This window comes from Octopus sinensis, linkage group LG6 (assembly GCF_006345805.1).
Source record: "Octopus sinensis linkage group LG6, ASM634580v1, whole genome shotgun sequence".
In the NCBI taxonomy this organism is placed as follows: Eukaryota; Metazoa; Mollusca; class Cephalopoda; order Octopoda; family Octopodidae; genus Octopus; species Octopus sinensis.
The window spans coordinates 93,133,374-93,147,958 of record NC_043002.1 but is presented as its reverse complement, the minus strand read 5'-3'; the positions used below and the strand labels follow the sequence as shown (position 1 = coordinate 93,147,958).

The 14,585-nt window shown below is 36.9% G+C and overlaps 1 protein-coding gene across 3 annotated transcripts in view; it reads right to left on the bottom strand.

Annotated features, from left to right (window-relative positions):
- Positions 1–14,585, bottom strand: part of LOC115212815 (telomerase-binding protein EST1A-like) — a 97,252-nt gene that overhangs the window by 69,313 nt on the left and 13,354 nt on the right. For 2 of the 3 annotated variants that reach the window (XM_036504162.1, XM_036504163.1), the window contains exon 3: positions 6,637–6,711. The exons of the other annotated variant lie outside the window; for it this stretch is intronic. In XM_036504162.1, coding sequence (XP_036360055.1) covers positions 6,637–6,711 — 75 coding nt within the window. The remainder of the gene's footprint in view (positions 1–6,636; positions 6,712–14,585) is intronic. 3 annotated transcript variants of the gene reach the window in all.

Genomic DNA, 14,585 nt, shown 5'->3' with positions numbered 1-14,585 from the left:
TTCTTCCAGTTTCCGTCTACTAAATTCACTCACAAGGGTTTGTTTAGCCTGAGGCTATAGTAGAAGACACTTGCCGAAGGTGCCACACAGAAGAACAGAACCCTGATCCATGCCTTGAGAAGCAAACTTCTTACCACAAAGCCAACTAGTTTATACAACTTTGGAAACTCCTAGTACTGACAATTTACTGATTTAGACACTCACCAATTTTTTTTTCACATTCCATAGTTTCAGACTTTAAGTAGTTGGTTGACACTGCATAATACTGTTTCAAATTTTGGCACAAGGGTAGCAAGTTGAGGAGAAATGGGGAATAGTCGATAACATACCCCCCACACACACACACACGTACTTGACTGGTATTTTATTTTATCAATCCCAAAAGAGGTGAAAGACAAGATGACCTCAGCAGTATTTGAACTCTGCATAATACTGATTTCAAATTTTGGCACAAGGCCAACAATTTCAGGAGAGGGGATTAAGTCAGTTATATCAATCCTGCGAGCTGGCAGAATCATTAGCACGCTGGGCGAAATGCTTTGCGGTATTTCGTCTGCCGCTGCGTTCTGAGTTCAAATTCCGCCGAGGTCGACTTTGCCTTTCATCCTTTCGGGGTCAATAAATTAAGCACCAGTTACGCACTGGGGTCGATGTAATCGACTTAATACCTATGTCTGTCCTTGTTTGTCCCCTCTATGTTTAGCCCCTTGTGGGTAGTAAAAGAAATATATATCAATCCCAGTGTTCAACTGGTACTTATTTTATCAATACTGAAAGGATGAAAGACAAAGGTGACCTTGGCAGAATTTGAACTCAGATCATAGACAGATGAAGTACCACTAAGCATTTTGCCCAGCATAGTAATGATTCTGCCAGTTCACTGCCTTATGAACAGAGTTTGGTTGTTGTCATTTAATCCCAGCTCGGTTCTGAGCCAGCAGTTTTCTGATCAAAAGCATTCCAACTGTGACACCCACCATAATTTGAGATGACATTAAATAATGTTGTATTTTTTTTTATAAGACAGTAGAGTATGATATGAGAAATTTGGTGGCTATTTTTTAGCAGGTCAAGTGATTACATAGAGGTTCTTTTGTTGGCACCTCTTATTTGGTTGTTATTTCTATCAGATCAAGTAACTACACAAAAGTCCCTTTGTTAACATACAATGCTAATTATTTAGTTGAAATTGCCAGTACCTCTGATATACAACATCTTCATGTTACATTACGAAGAGGTTTTTTTTTAAAATTCTAATAACATCTATATATAGTTAAAAAAAGACCCAGAGGAATCAAGCATTTAGCATTCCAGGAATATATATTTTATGTTTTACTTTTAAACTGTGATGATGCTGGTGCAGTACCTTGAAGGGTTCAGTCAAATTGACTCTAGTACTTATTTTATTGGCTTTTTTTGCTGAACTGCTAAGTGACAGGGACATAAACAAACCAATGTCAGTTGTCAAGCAGTGGTGGGAAACAAACACAATACAAAACAAAACAAAGACACACACATACATATATGATGGGCTTCTTTTTAGTTTCAACCTACCAAATCCACTCACAAAACTTTGGTCAGCCTGGCGCAATAATAAAAGGTATTTGTCCAAGGTGCCATGTAGTGGGACTGAACCCAAGTTTTCATGGTCGAGATGCAAGTTTCTTAACCATACAGTCAAAACTAATAAGGATTTTGTATAGTGGCACTATCTCACATATTTTATGGGAGTGAGCATAGTCACTCTATCAACTATGAACAGCTGAAAGACAGCCAGCTCCAGCCAGATTTGAACTCAAAACAGACAAACTAAATACTGTAAAATATCTAATACAGAGTTCTATCATTCAATCCTTTATGAACCTTTATCAACTCATGCTCTGCTGTCTTAATAAAGGATACATTGAATAATGTGGGCCTAGTTGCAGTGTGTTTAGAAAAATGATGAGATGATCATTGATTATCAGTCAGAGCTGATTTTGAGTGAAAACAACAATTAAAATTTTTGCTAAACATAAATTTCTAACTACCTAACATATGTACAAGAAAATATCTCAAATAAGAACCACCTTAGATGTAATCAGTCAGATTTTAATTCACTATGACTTTCATTGACAGAAATACCAGAGGTAACAGCGCACAGCAATAGAATCTTTTCTCTTATTATAATAGTATATGTTCTTCACAATCCCCACTACATATTGGCAATATGAATGACCAACTGAGTAAATTATTAGAAGAGTGTCTCAATATATTTTATTTTAGGTTCAACCATATCTTTTATTTGGTCTTCTAATGTGAATAGAACAGAGTCACAAAGTCTGTAAAAGTTTTAATTGGGTTATTGTGCAGGAATCAGGTTAAAGAAATCAAGGCTATTTTCAGGAATTTCAATACATTTAATTAGAGGACTCGTCATGCTCAAACTCAGCCTCATTGAGGAAATCTCTTGTTGGGGGCTAAATCCCTAATTGACACAGTATCTATACTGCTACTAGGAAAACAAATGTGAGCATAGTGGGGATTTGATTCCGTAAGTACAACATTTTTGGCAAAAGGGTTATCCTTATTACAAATGTCTCTCCTTAACAGAACCTTTCCCAGCAAGGAAAGCCTGATGAACAGATGTTCATGGAGTTTGTGGATCACAGTGACTGTAACACATCAAACTGAACAGATTCTTTGGGGGGGGGGGTCAAGTTTTCAAAACAATACCAACAAATGTTCACCATCTATTTCAAGTAATGTGGTAGGGGCAGCTGAGTCATGTCAATCATACATGAAGCACTTCAGTTCAGGAGACAAAGGAAGTCCCTTGACCTGAATGGACATATCCAGTAAAATGATGAGAGTACTGTGGCATTATCCTTTGACAAATGTAGTATCCAGAAATATTTTTCATCATCTGATACAAGATCACCTCCTCCAATTCCCTCTCCCCACTCAAAATTCCTTGCAAGTCTTGTAAGTTACTTGGTGACCCTACTGGTGCAGTGCCACATAAAAAGCATCCAGTCCACACTACTACAAAGTGGATGGCATTTGGAAGGGCATCCAGCTGTAAAAACCATGCCAAAACAGACCTCATTTGTGCTGGTACCATGTAAAAAGCACCCAGATCACTCTACAGGATGGTTGGTATTAAGAAGGGCATCCAGCCATAAAAACCATGCCAAAACAGACAGAGTAGCCTGGTGTAGCCCTCTACTTGGTTGGCTTCCGTCAAATCATCCAACCCATGCCAGTGTGGAAAACAAATGTTAAATGATGATGATCACAAAGTAGTACACCAAGGATATTGCGATCAGTTGAGAGATTAGCAGAGTTTTTGAGTGGTTACTCTGTGAAGCAGTACCACAAAAGTTACAGAATAGTTATATTATGTGGCAGTATTAAAGGGATTCATAATATTGTAAGATTTCATAACAGAAATGGCATAAGTTTAAATTGCCAGTGTGATATTTTCTCATTTTTAATCTAACTTTTCTTTTCATTGAGCATCTGAGTTTTCCAATCAGACACTAGGGAAAATGACTTGCCTAAGAGAAAGTGATGCCATTTTTTGACAGTTTTTCTACTGTGCAATGACTTTTCTAGGTAGAATTTAGTGGCTGAAAAAACACTGCCAAAGGTCCACCATTTTGATTATGAGTAACCTTGATGGTAGCTTTGACTTTAACCTTGACAGGCCCCATGATAGCTTCTTCTGGGAGCAGAAACCGGATTTTGATTAGGGGCCATATTCTTTCAGAGGAGTGAGGAACCCACCAACAATAATAAGTAATAAGACCTGTTGCTCATTTGTTGATACAAATATGACTAAGTTAAATGTGGGAAACCAGGAAGCAATTTGTATGGTTAATCTGATAACCTAGAATGCAGACAGTTAGTTGTGAATTTATATTTATCATTATTCAGTGCCACATATTAGATTCATGAACAACTATTTATGAAATAGGCGCAGGAGTGGCTGTGTGGTAAGTAGCTTGCTAACCAACCACATGGTGGCATCTTGGGCAAGTGTCTTCTGCTATAGCCCCGGGCCGACCAATGCCTTGTGAGCGGATTTGGTAGACAGAAACTGAAAGAAGCCTGTTGTATATATGTATATATATATATATGTATGTGTGTGTATGTGTTTGTGTATCTGTGTTTGTCCCCCGAGCATTGCTTGACAACTGATGCTGATGTGTTTACGTTCCCGTCACTTAGCGGTTCGACAAAAGAGACCGATAGAATAAGTACTGGGCTTACAAAGAATAAGTCCCGGGGTCGATTTGCTCGACTAAAGGCGGTGCTCCAGCATGGCCACAGTCAAATGACTGAAACAAGTAAAAGAGAGTAAAAGAGTAACTTAAGTATTTAGATGAATTTTTGTCATGTTCCTTTTATTATATTTTACCACATACAACATCTGTCAATAGTTCATTGAAAGACAGGTAATACTGTTTATAAGGCAGTTGAACAGAAACAATTGACCAGTTGCCTCAAAAATGGGAAATACTTTATCAATGAGCTGTAACACAATACAGTGGTACAGGTTACATCAGTCAACTGTTACAGTATCATCTCACATGATATTTTGTTCACGAAGTTGGGCAGTGGGTAAGCATCTAAATAAGTGAATTTATTAATAGTTTTGGAGCAGTCAACCACTAAACATTTTGTTGTTATTGTTAATGATACATATTTGTGCTCACTGCAGTGACTCACTAGGCTCGATAGTATTTTCTTCAAGCATCTGAAACATTTCGTACTGAGTAAACTTGGCATCAGATGATTTAAACTTAATTAATAAATTCAATATTGAGTGACAGAAAGTATTCTGGCTGGATCAACATTTAGTGAGGCCAAACAGAAAACCTCCAAAATTGGATGGGGGAAGAGGTACCAAATTCAACTTTAACAGATAAATGCTTACTCAAGAAATGGTGCACCAAGAATGTCTCAGCAGACAAGTAACACAAGAAATATATTTGGCTATATGGTAGTTTTTACTTTCAATATCAATTTACAATATCTTTTGATTGATGTAGTCAATTTAACTGACATCATCAATATTATACCATACAAAAATCAATCATTTGATTACATGTAACTGTAGTATTTCATAACTTGAAAATTTAAAAGAGATTCCATGCAGTACATCATCAACACGAAAAATTTACAATGTTAAAGATTATAAAATAACAACTATGAAAGACCCGATAACTTGTTATCATTTCAGCATCCATTTTCCTCCATATTCAAGAACTAGATGTGAATTTATATTTGATACTATGACAATGTGACACACTGAAGGCCTGTTCTATTCATTAACATAGCAAAAGATATATTCGTTTCAAATTTTGGTACAAGGCCAGCAATTTCAGAGGAGAGCTGATTACATCAACTCTAGTTGTCAAATGGTACTTATTTTAATTGACCCCCCAAAAAGATGAAAGACAAAGTTGACTGCAGCAGAATTTGAACTTAGAATGTAAAGACAGATGAAATGCCAATAAGCGTTTTACCCAGCACACTAACACTGGGCAAAAAAAAAAAAAGAAAAAAAAAAGAAATCTTCACTAATTGTAAGGAAGACTTATGTCTTTAGCCAATAATGCCAAAGACACTCCAACAAAAGCTATACCTGACGCTCCACCTGAAAACTCAAGTACTAACTACTTCACGAGCTTCCACTCATATGTTATCGTCCTCTAATTACATTTGTTTTCTTAGATGTATTAAGCAAATCTGTTGTTCATATTATCATTATTAGTAACAAGTAACATGCACAACTACATAAGTAGGTGGATTAAAATTTAACTTTTTCCACGTCTTTATTCTCAATGCTATTATCTTGTCAGTTTTAGACATGGATATTAAGAAGGAAGCTGCATAAATCTTTTTGAATTCAATAAGTTTCACATTCCATACATGTGTTCTTCAAATTCAAAAATTAATCTCATAATTTCAACCCTTTCTGTACTTTTATAACAGATTCTTTACAATTTAAGATATTATAGGAAAACTTTCTAAAACTACAATCTGTACTATCAATTTAATTATCTTTGGAATAACTTACATCTATGTTTGTTGTTAGTGAAGTAAAATCAAATAATACTGATTCAAATTTTTTAAATGTGAAGAGAACATGCCAGTTTCCTCTACTTCACTACAATAACTTGAACATCATTCCCATCACACATCCAGTATGAACCACACACCTTTACCTTTAGAAGTCTCTTTAGCCAATTGTTTAAGCACCAACTTTACACTTAACCTTTGCATCATCAGTGTAACCCCAATGCATTACACAAAACTTACTCAGTATTAAATATCACTGAATATCTCTCGGTTTTGTGAACAAAGAAGAGGAAGAAAAAGCTACGAAAGAGATTAAAGATGTAAAATGATTATTTTAATTTTTTTCTTCTTTTTATTACGATAGTTATACAAACCTTTTGAAGCAAAAACCAGCACAAGTAGTTAGTTTAGAATTGAAAAGTTAAAAAAAAAAAGAAACTACACAACCAAAAACACAAAGTAAACCTAGTTGTATCAAACAGTGAAGGTTAGTGATCCAATTAAGGTAAAGGGGAAAAACAGTTTCAAGCCAATGCAGTCGAAATGGTCAACTAGGGAAATACTTACTACTCTCGAGGCATTGTCTCAAACTGATATTTCCGCAACTTTGGAGGACCTGCACTTGGATACCTGCTACTAGACCTAAATTGAAGTGCCAGGGGCAAAACCAAATGCAGATGCAACATGTTACAGGAATAATAAGGAATAGTTGGCACATACTGAGTTTGGTTTTTAAATAGATGATATCATAATTACATACAACATGAGAAACAATGAGCTACAACTAATAGAGCAGTAAATGCAATGATTTACATACAACACAGAAATAGCATCTCTAAAAACATAGTTCACTAATGATATCTAAGATGTCCATCAGACGGTTAAAAAACTGAAGGTGTATTTCAGAAAGATATATGAAGTAAAAAAAACAACAAAAAAAAAACATGCTAGTTGAATAGAAGCATGGTGAGTGAGTGTGTTTGTAATAAGAACTGAGTGAAATGAAAATGTATTTTGGATTGATGGTTAGTAGGAAGGCTAAAATGATATAAGGTAATTAGGAAGTTGTAAAAAAAAATGGCAATGATTTATGAGAATGGCTGAGACTAAAGGAAACTAATACACACTGAATTATCTAATGCATGCTAGTATTTACAAGATAAAAATAGAGAAGGAAAAATACTAGGTGATGCTGGTGAAATCAATTCTCAGACAATAAATCTTGTGATGTTCGTGGATGTTTGTGTTTAGATATTTTTATATCTTAATCACTTCTGACTTGATGTCATTTTATTTTTACTGGTATAAATCTGTGTTGTAAGTTCTTTATTTTTTACAATAACATATAGATGTTAAAAAGTAACCTTAATACCAAAGGTGTGAAGATAAATCTTCAATCTTTAGCTTCATAAAAAAAAAATATTAAAAAAAAAAAAAATATTTTCAATAGCTGAAGAAAATTTCATCATTGGAGAAATAAAACTGGCCAAAGGCAAAAAAAAAAAAAAAAAGATGTATTGGAACATTTAAATCTAACTAGATTTATTAAATAAATAAGACAAATCTTACAGACACTACTATGGTTACTTTGAATAAACATGTACAGACAAGCAAACAAAGATTCAGTGGTTAATATCTGAATATATCACAGTCCATGAAGAGGATTAAAACACTATATTTGATTGTGAACCAATTAGCTCACGAGGTGGGGATGCATTGATGCAATATCTGAATTAAGATTGCCTCAGAGTTGTTTCACAAAGTACCAGTTTGAAATCTATAATAAATCACATATGATTTTACACTCAGTCATTTAGAAACATGTTTCATATTAGTATATTCAAGTAATATATATAGAGATAGGTGTCAGATGGCAAATGACACACACACACTATATATATACCATTGGTGATGGTGACCCCCTTCAGTCAGACACTGACCATGGGTTTGCACCTAGAGAGTTACCCTCTGAGGCACAAGTCTGGGCAAGGTTGTTTTTTTATGGAAGACCAGCAGTCGCCCATGCATACTGGCCTCCCCTCTCCACGTCACCGATGTTGTCCAAGGGAAAGGCAAGGGCCGATACAGCTTGGCACCTGTGACGTCGCAACTGCTTTCTACAGCTGAGTGAACTGGAGCAACGTGAAATAAAGTGTCTTGCTCAAGAACACAACACGCAGCCCGGTCCGGGATTCGAGCTCACAACCTCACGATTGTAAGCTCGACGCTCTAACCACTGAGCCACGCCATTAAAGGTGTAAAATTGTAATTACTTTTTTTGGTCGATAACTAACAAGGAAAGAGCATTTCCATGTCTTGTGTGTGGATTTTCTGTTTTTTCCTTTGTCAATCTTGTCTAATTTTTGAAACTCACACACATTCTTTTATTCTTTTATTTGTTTCAGTTATTTGGTTGTAGCCATGCTGGAGGACCACCTGAAAGGGTTTTTTAGTTGAAGAAATCAACCCAAGGACTTATTATTTAGAAGCCTAGGACTTATTCTATTGGTCTCTTACTAAACTGCTGCATTACAGGGATGTAAACACACCAACATCACTTGTCAAGCAACGATTGGGGCACAAACACAGACACACACATAAACATATACAGATATACATATACAACGGGCTTCTTTCAGTTTCTGTTTACCAAATCCACTCACAAGGCTTTGGTCGGCCTGAGGCTATAGTAGAAGACACTTGCCCAAGGTGCTGCACTGAGACTGAACCCAAAACCATGTGGTTGGGAAGCAAGCTTCTTACCACATAGCCATATATTTATGTAGGCAGAAGGCATGGTTGAGTGGTGAAGTTTGCTTTTCAGTCACATGGTTTAGGTTCAGTCCCACTGCATGGCATCTTGGGCAAGTATCTTCAACTATAATCCTTATCCGACCAATGTTTTGCACATGGATTTAGTAGACAGAAACTGTATGAAACCTGTTATAAGTGTATATATATATATATATATATATACATACACACGTGTGTGTGTTTATATATCTATGCATAACGTTTACATCATGTGTACTTTGCATGAAAAATTGCTGAGCTACAAAATAGTGAGGCTGTCACTATGTTGTTAACAAATCAACAGCTGGCTTAGCTCTACACTTTTGAAAATGCAGAATAAAAGATTGCTTACTTGAAAAGTTGGGAGAGGTAAATGACAGAAAAGGCATCTGGCAGTAAAATGATGCATTAATAAGATATATTCATCTAATGTCTAACATTGAAAACAGATGTGTATCATCATCATCATCATCGTTTAGCATCCGCTTTCCATGCTAGCATGGGTTGGACGGTTCAACTGGGGTCTGGGAAGCCAGAAGGTTGCACCAGGTCCAGTCTGATCTGGCAATGTTTCTACGGCTGGATGCCCTTACATGAGTGTAGTGTATGTGTACATATATATATACATATATATGGGAGAGCTGAAATGTTTCTGGCTTATGGTAAAAGAAAATACAGGAGGATGGGTCAGTTAATTATGATTTTATTCAACATGATCCCCTCTCAGATTCACAAAATTATTGCAGCAGTCCTTCAGTTATTCTAAGCCCTGTAAAAGAACTCAGAAGGTTTCCAACCAGATCTTTCACACCTCCTTGTGTGTGTGTGAAAAAGCTATATTTAAGTGTGTAGTCTTAAAACATCCAGACTATTATTGAAATTAGTTTAAATAAACTACAATTGACCAATTAACTGTTTGTTAATGTAACTTAGTAAAACACTGAACCAAAAAGGATCTGAATTTGTGCCTAGTTGATATTATACACACACACACACACACACAGCATGACCAGCAACCAAGAGAGCAAACATTTCCATATAAACTACAGGACAATGGATCACATATTCACCTCCAACTCAGCTTATACAATGAGCAAAAGATTACAAACTGCTTCTGTGTGTTGCTTTTGTGGCTATGAAAAGGCCTTTGATAGTGTTGAAATGAATGCAGTGCTGAAATCTCAGGAAATGCAATGTGTTGAGGTGGGAAGCAATGAAATTGAGGAAGTAAAGGAGTAGATTTACTTGGCACACACAGTGAATATGCATCAAGACATGGATGTTAGAAATCTTGAGAATGAAGGCAGGAGGGAAGGTATTTACTTCAATAAAAGATGTGCTCAAAGCAAAGCTGAACAAAGCCCTATGTGCCAGTCTCTTCAACAGCACAGTCCTACCTGCACTTTCATACACAGTCAAGATACAGGCTACTACCAAGAGAGGAAGAACATAGATTGGCTTCAACAGAAAGGACCATAAGAGCCGTACTAGGAATGTCACTGTGAGAGCATGCCCAAAATAAGGTAATTTGAGAACAGTGTGATCATGATCACAGAATACTGAAAGCACAAGTTGCACTGGACAGGACATGTCAAAAGGTTTGCAGACAACAGGTGGATCCATGCAGTTGCTGAGTGGTATCCAAGAGACTGGAAAAAGCCACTTAGAAAGCTTCCACAATGATAGGAAATATGATTTAGTTAAGCAATTTAAGCCAAGATGGAAAAGAATGGCACAGTCAAGAAACAACTAGAAGCACATTGTGAACTGTGGTGTATAACATCTAACAATCTGATCAATACAGAGATACAGCATAAAGTGAGGAGATGTGAGAGGTGAATACAGACTTAACTTTTGCCATATGATTACAGCTATTTAGTAAGATTTATATATATAATGTATAATGAAATTATTGTATACAGTGCTCAGGTGCACCACAACTTGTCAGAAAGTGCATATAAAGTACATGCAGTAATGTAAAAATGTCTGGAAAGCGAACAATGCACGAGTCAGACACATGCCTGTGCGTGCATGGAGGGGAGAAAATCAGGTGTAGTGTTGGCGAATCTCAGAAAGCATGGAAGTTTTGAAGGATGCAGTGCTCCGACAACTAACAACTGATGCCGGCAGTTTGTTCCACGCTTCAGCAACTCTCAGCGTGAAAAAATGTTTCCTGAAGTCATGGGAGCTGTGCTGTTTATCATATAGTATTTTTAATTACGGTATATAAAATTATATGTACATGTTTACAACATGGTTAGCTCAGCATTATACAATTATATAGACACAAACTGATGCAAATAAAGAAAGCTAATTCCTCAGATCACCGGATGCATCATGGGTTTCTGTTGCACAGACGCGCAATACTATACTACATAGTAATTGGTTACTACATAAACTGATAGCTGATTGTGAATGGGGAGCTTATTGTGAATGTCATTTGATTCCCTGGATCCAACATTTCTACTACCCATTCATGTGTGTTGGGGCAGGAGGTGTAGGATTAGAACAACTAAAGACAATAAAAAAAAAAAAAAGCCCAGAAATATTGAATCCATTGAAAACACAGGAACACAAAAGATGGTGCTCATAGTGTGAACCTGCTGAGTTTTCTAGCAAGAAGTTATCTGAGATATTTTAAGTATATAATATTTCATTTCACTGTAAATGAACTCATGAAATAAATGCCTAGCATTAAGAAAGTATCCTATATCAACAGACTTATGTACTTTTGGGCTGGAGCTAGTCCTGATGATTGTACTTTACAGACGAAAATGTAATGAATGTGTGTGTGTGTGTACATACACACATGCACACACATTTACATATGTACTGAGTACTGCTTTTTATTATCTTTGTTTGCACTGTTTGGTGTGTGTGTGTGTGTATATTAATACAGACATGGACTGTGATTAAGTCTACTTCACAACTACATGGTTTCATGATCATTCCCCTTCAGTGGAACTCTGGGCAGGTTGTCTTCTGCTACAGCCTTGGTGGGCTGACTAGTGCCTTGTGAGTGGAACTAACAGATAGAAACTGCAGAGAACCTGTTTTGTGCCTTCCCATTGGCTTGGCATTGTTTGCATGTTGCATAAACAATGTTACTATATAGGCAGCATATTTACGTTTGTTTTGATAACTTGCCCAATGTTTGAAAGACCAAGAGAAATAGTAGCTTACATGGAAGCAAGTAAAGATTGGATGCCTTTTCTCTCAATAACTCTCTTACTCTTATACTTGTTTCAGTCATTTGACTGCGGCCATGCTGGAGCACCGCTTTTAGTCAAGCAAGTCGACCCCAGGACTTATTCTTTGTAAGCCTAGTACTTATTCTATCGGTCTCTTTTGCCAAACCGCTAAGTTACGGGGACGTAAACACACCAGCATCGGTTGTCAAGCGATGTTGAGGGGACAAACACAGACACACAAACACACATAAATATATGTATATATATATATACGATGGGCTTCTTTCAGTTTCCGTCTACCAAATCCACTCACAAGGCTTTGGTCGGCCCGAGGCTATAGTAGAAGACACTTGCCTAAGGTGCCACGCAGTGGGACTGAACCCGGAACCATGTGGTTGGTAAGCAAGCTACTTACCACACAGCCACTCCTGTGCCTACGTCACAACACAGACTGAGTATATATTATATGCTCCCAGTACTAGAGTGACTAAGTTGACTGCATCAAGACTAAAGAATCCCCAAAACTTTAGTCTATCTTTTGTTCTCTTCATCATTTTAACGTTCATTTTTCCATGCTTGTATGGGTTAGACAGTTTACTGCGGCAAATTTTCTGTGGCCAGATGCTCTTCCTGTCACCAACACTCACTCGTTTCCAAGCAAGGTAAATATTTATCAATGGCCAGACATCAAGGAATATTGGAAATGAATGACACTGTTTGTATGACAGTGACAATCATTTTACAACTATCACACAATGTCAAGACAAGTAAACATACACATACACACAATGGGCTTCTTTTAGTTTCCATCTACCAGACGCACTCACAAGGCTTTGGTTGGCCCAGAGATAGTGTACAAAGTCATAATTTTCATTGTAGTGGATTTATTCTCTCAGTGTGACTCGTACTACTTTGCCCTCTCTATCACTCTCTCCTACTCCCTTTCAAGTAACCTGTTCCTGCTGGTTCCACAACTCCTGTCTATCACCTTTTTTCTTCTTGTAATCTTCACACTAACCACATATGTTTGATATTTCTCTCTGCATTAGATTGCATTTAGTCCAAAAAAAATTTTTCTTTTAATTTCCTTCTATGCAACCGTTTGTTTCTATCTCAAGTCAAATGACACCTTTCTCTTTAATACTTTGTAGGCTCAGGCAAGGCTCTGTTGCAAGAGGTTTGCTTCCCAACCACAAGGTCTGTAACACCTTGGCAAAATGGCTTTCACTACAGCTTCAGACTAACCAAAGCCTTGTGGGTGGATTTTGTAGAAAGAAACCCATCTTGTGTGTCTTTGCGTTTATATCAGTTCCTCTTCTACTTGACAACTGATAGTGGTTTGTTAATGCCCCCATAACTTAGCGCTTCAGCAAAAGTGACTAATGGACTAAGCACCAGACTTTAAAGAAGTACTGGAGTAAATTTGTTTGGCTAAAATCCATTCAAAGCAGTGCCCCAGCATGAGTGGAGACCAATGACTAAAACAAGATAAAATTGTTTGTCCAGGATTTCCCACCAGCCTTATATTCCCACCCCATGTGTTCTCAACCATAAGATTTGATCTTGCTTTGTTTCTTACCCTAACACTTTCCAGTGCTAGAATTGCAATGATTCCTGACAAAAAACAATAGGGATTTATCCAAGTTTGCCTTTTGCTCTTTTCATTAATTGTCATACAGGTTTTTCACACACACACACACACACACACACACATATATATGTGTGTGTGTGTGTGTGTATGTGTGTGGAGGCGCAATGGCCCAGTAGTTAGGGTAGTGGACTCGCGGTTGTAGGATCGTGGTTTCGATTCCCAGACTAGGCGTTGTGAGTGTTTATTGAACGAAAACACCTAAGCTCCACAAGGCTCTGGCAGTGGCGATCCCTGCTGTACTCTTTCGCCACAACTTTCTCTCACTCTTTCTTCTGTTGGCCTGCTCGCTTAGCCAGCGGGGTGGCATCATTTGAAGGCTAAAACAATGCAAAGCCCATTGTGACCAGTGATGTGTAGCAACATCTGATAGCCTGGTCGGTCATGTGATATATATATATATATATATACCATTTAAAGTTCATAGATGAAAATCAGATATTCTCTGTATAGAATACACTTAGTAGTGCTTGAGATTTAAACTTGAGTGGGTAGAGAAGTAAATGTATGGATAAACCAGTTAGACAGATCAATGTATAAAGTACATTAACTATATGAAATACAAAAAAATGTATATATGTATACTATGTATACACACAAAAAGGTCTGACTTACACAGAATACAAACAATACAGAGAATTAAAGGGGTTGAAGAAAAGTATTACAAATCCAACAGCTGTTTATGGGGGCTTAGTAGTCCAAAATAGTGTTTGTAGGTTGATTCCAGCGTAGGATGAAACGAGCCTCCACCTTCAGGGAAGAGATCTTACATTCTCTATATCATTTATATTGTGTAAGTCAGAGCTTTTTGCATGTATACATATACACATTTTTTGTATTTCGTGTATTTAATATACTTTATATATTGATCTGTCTAATTGGCT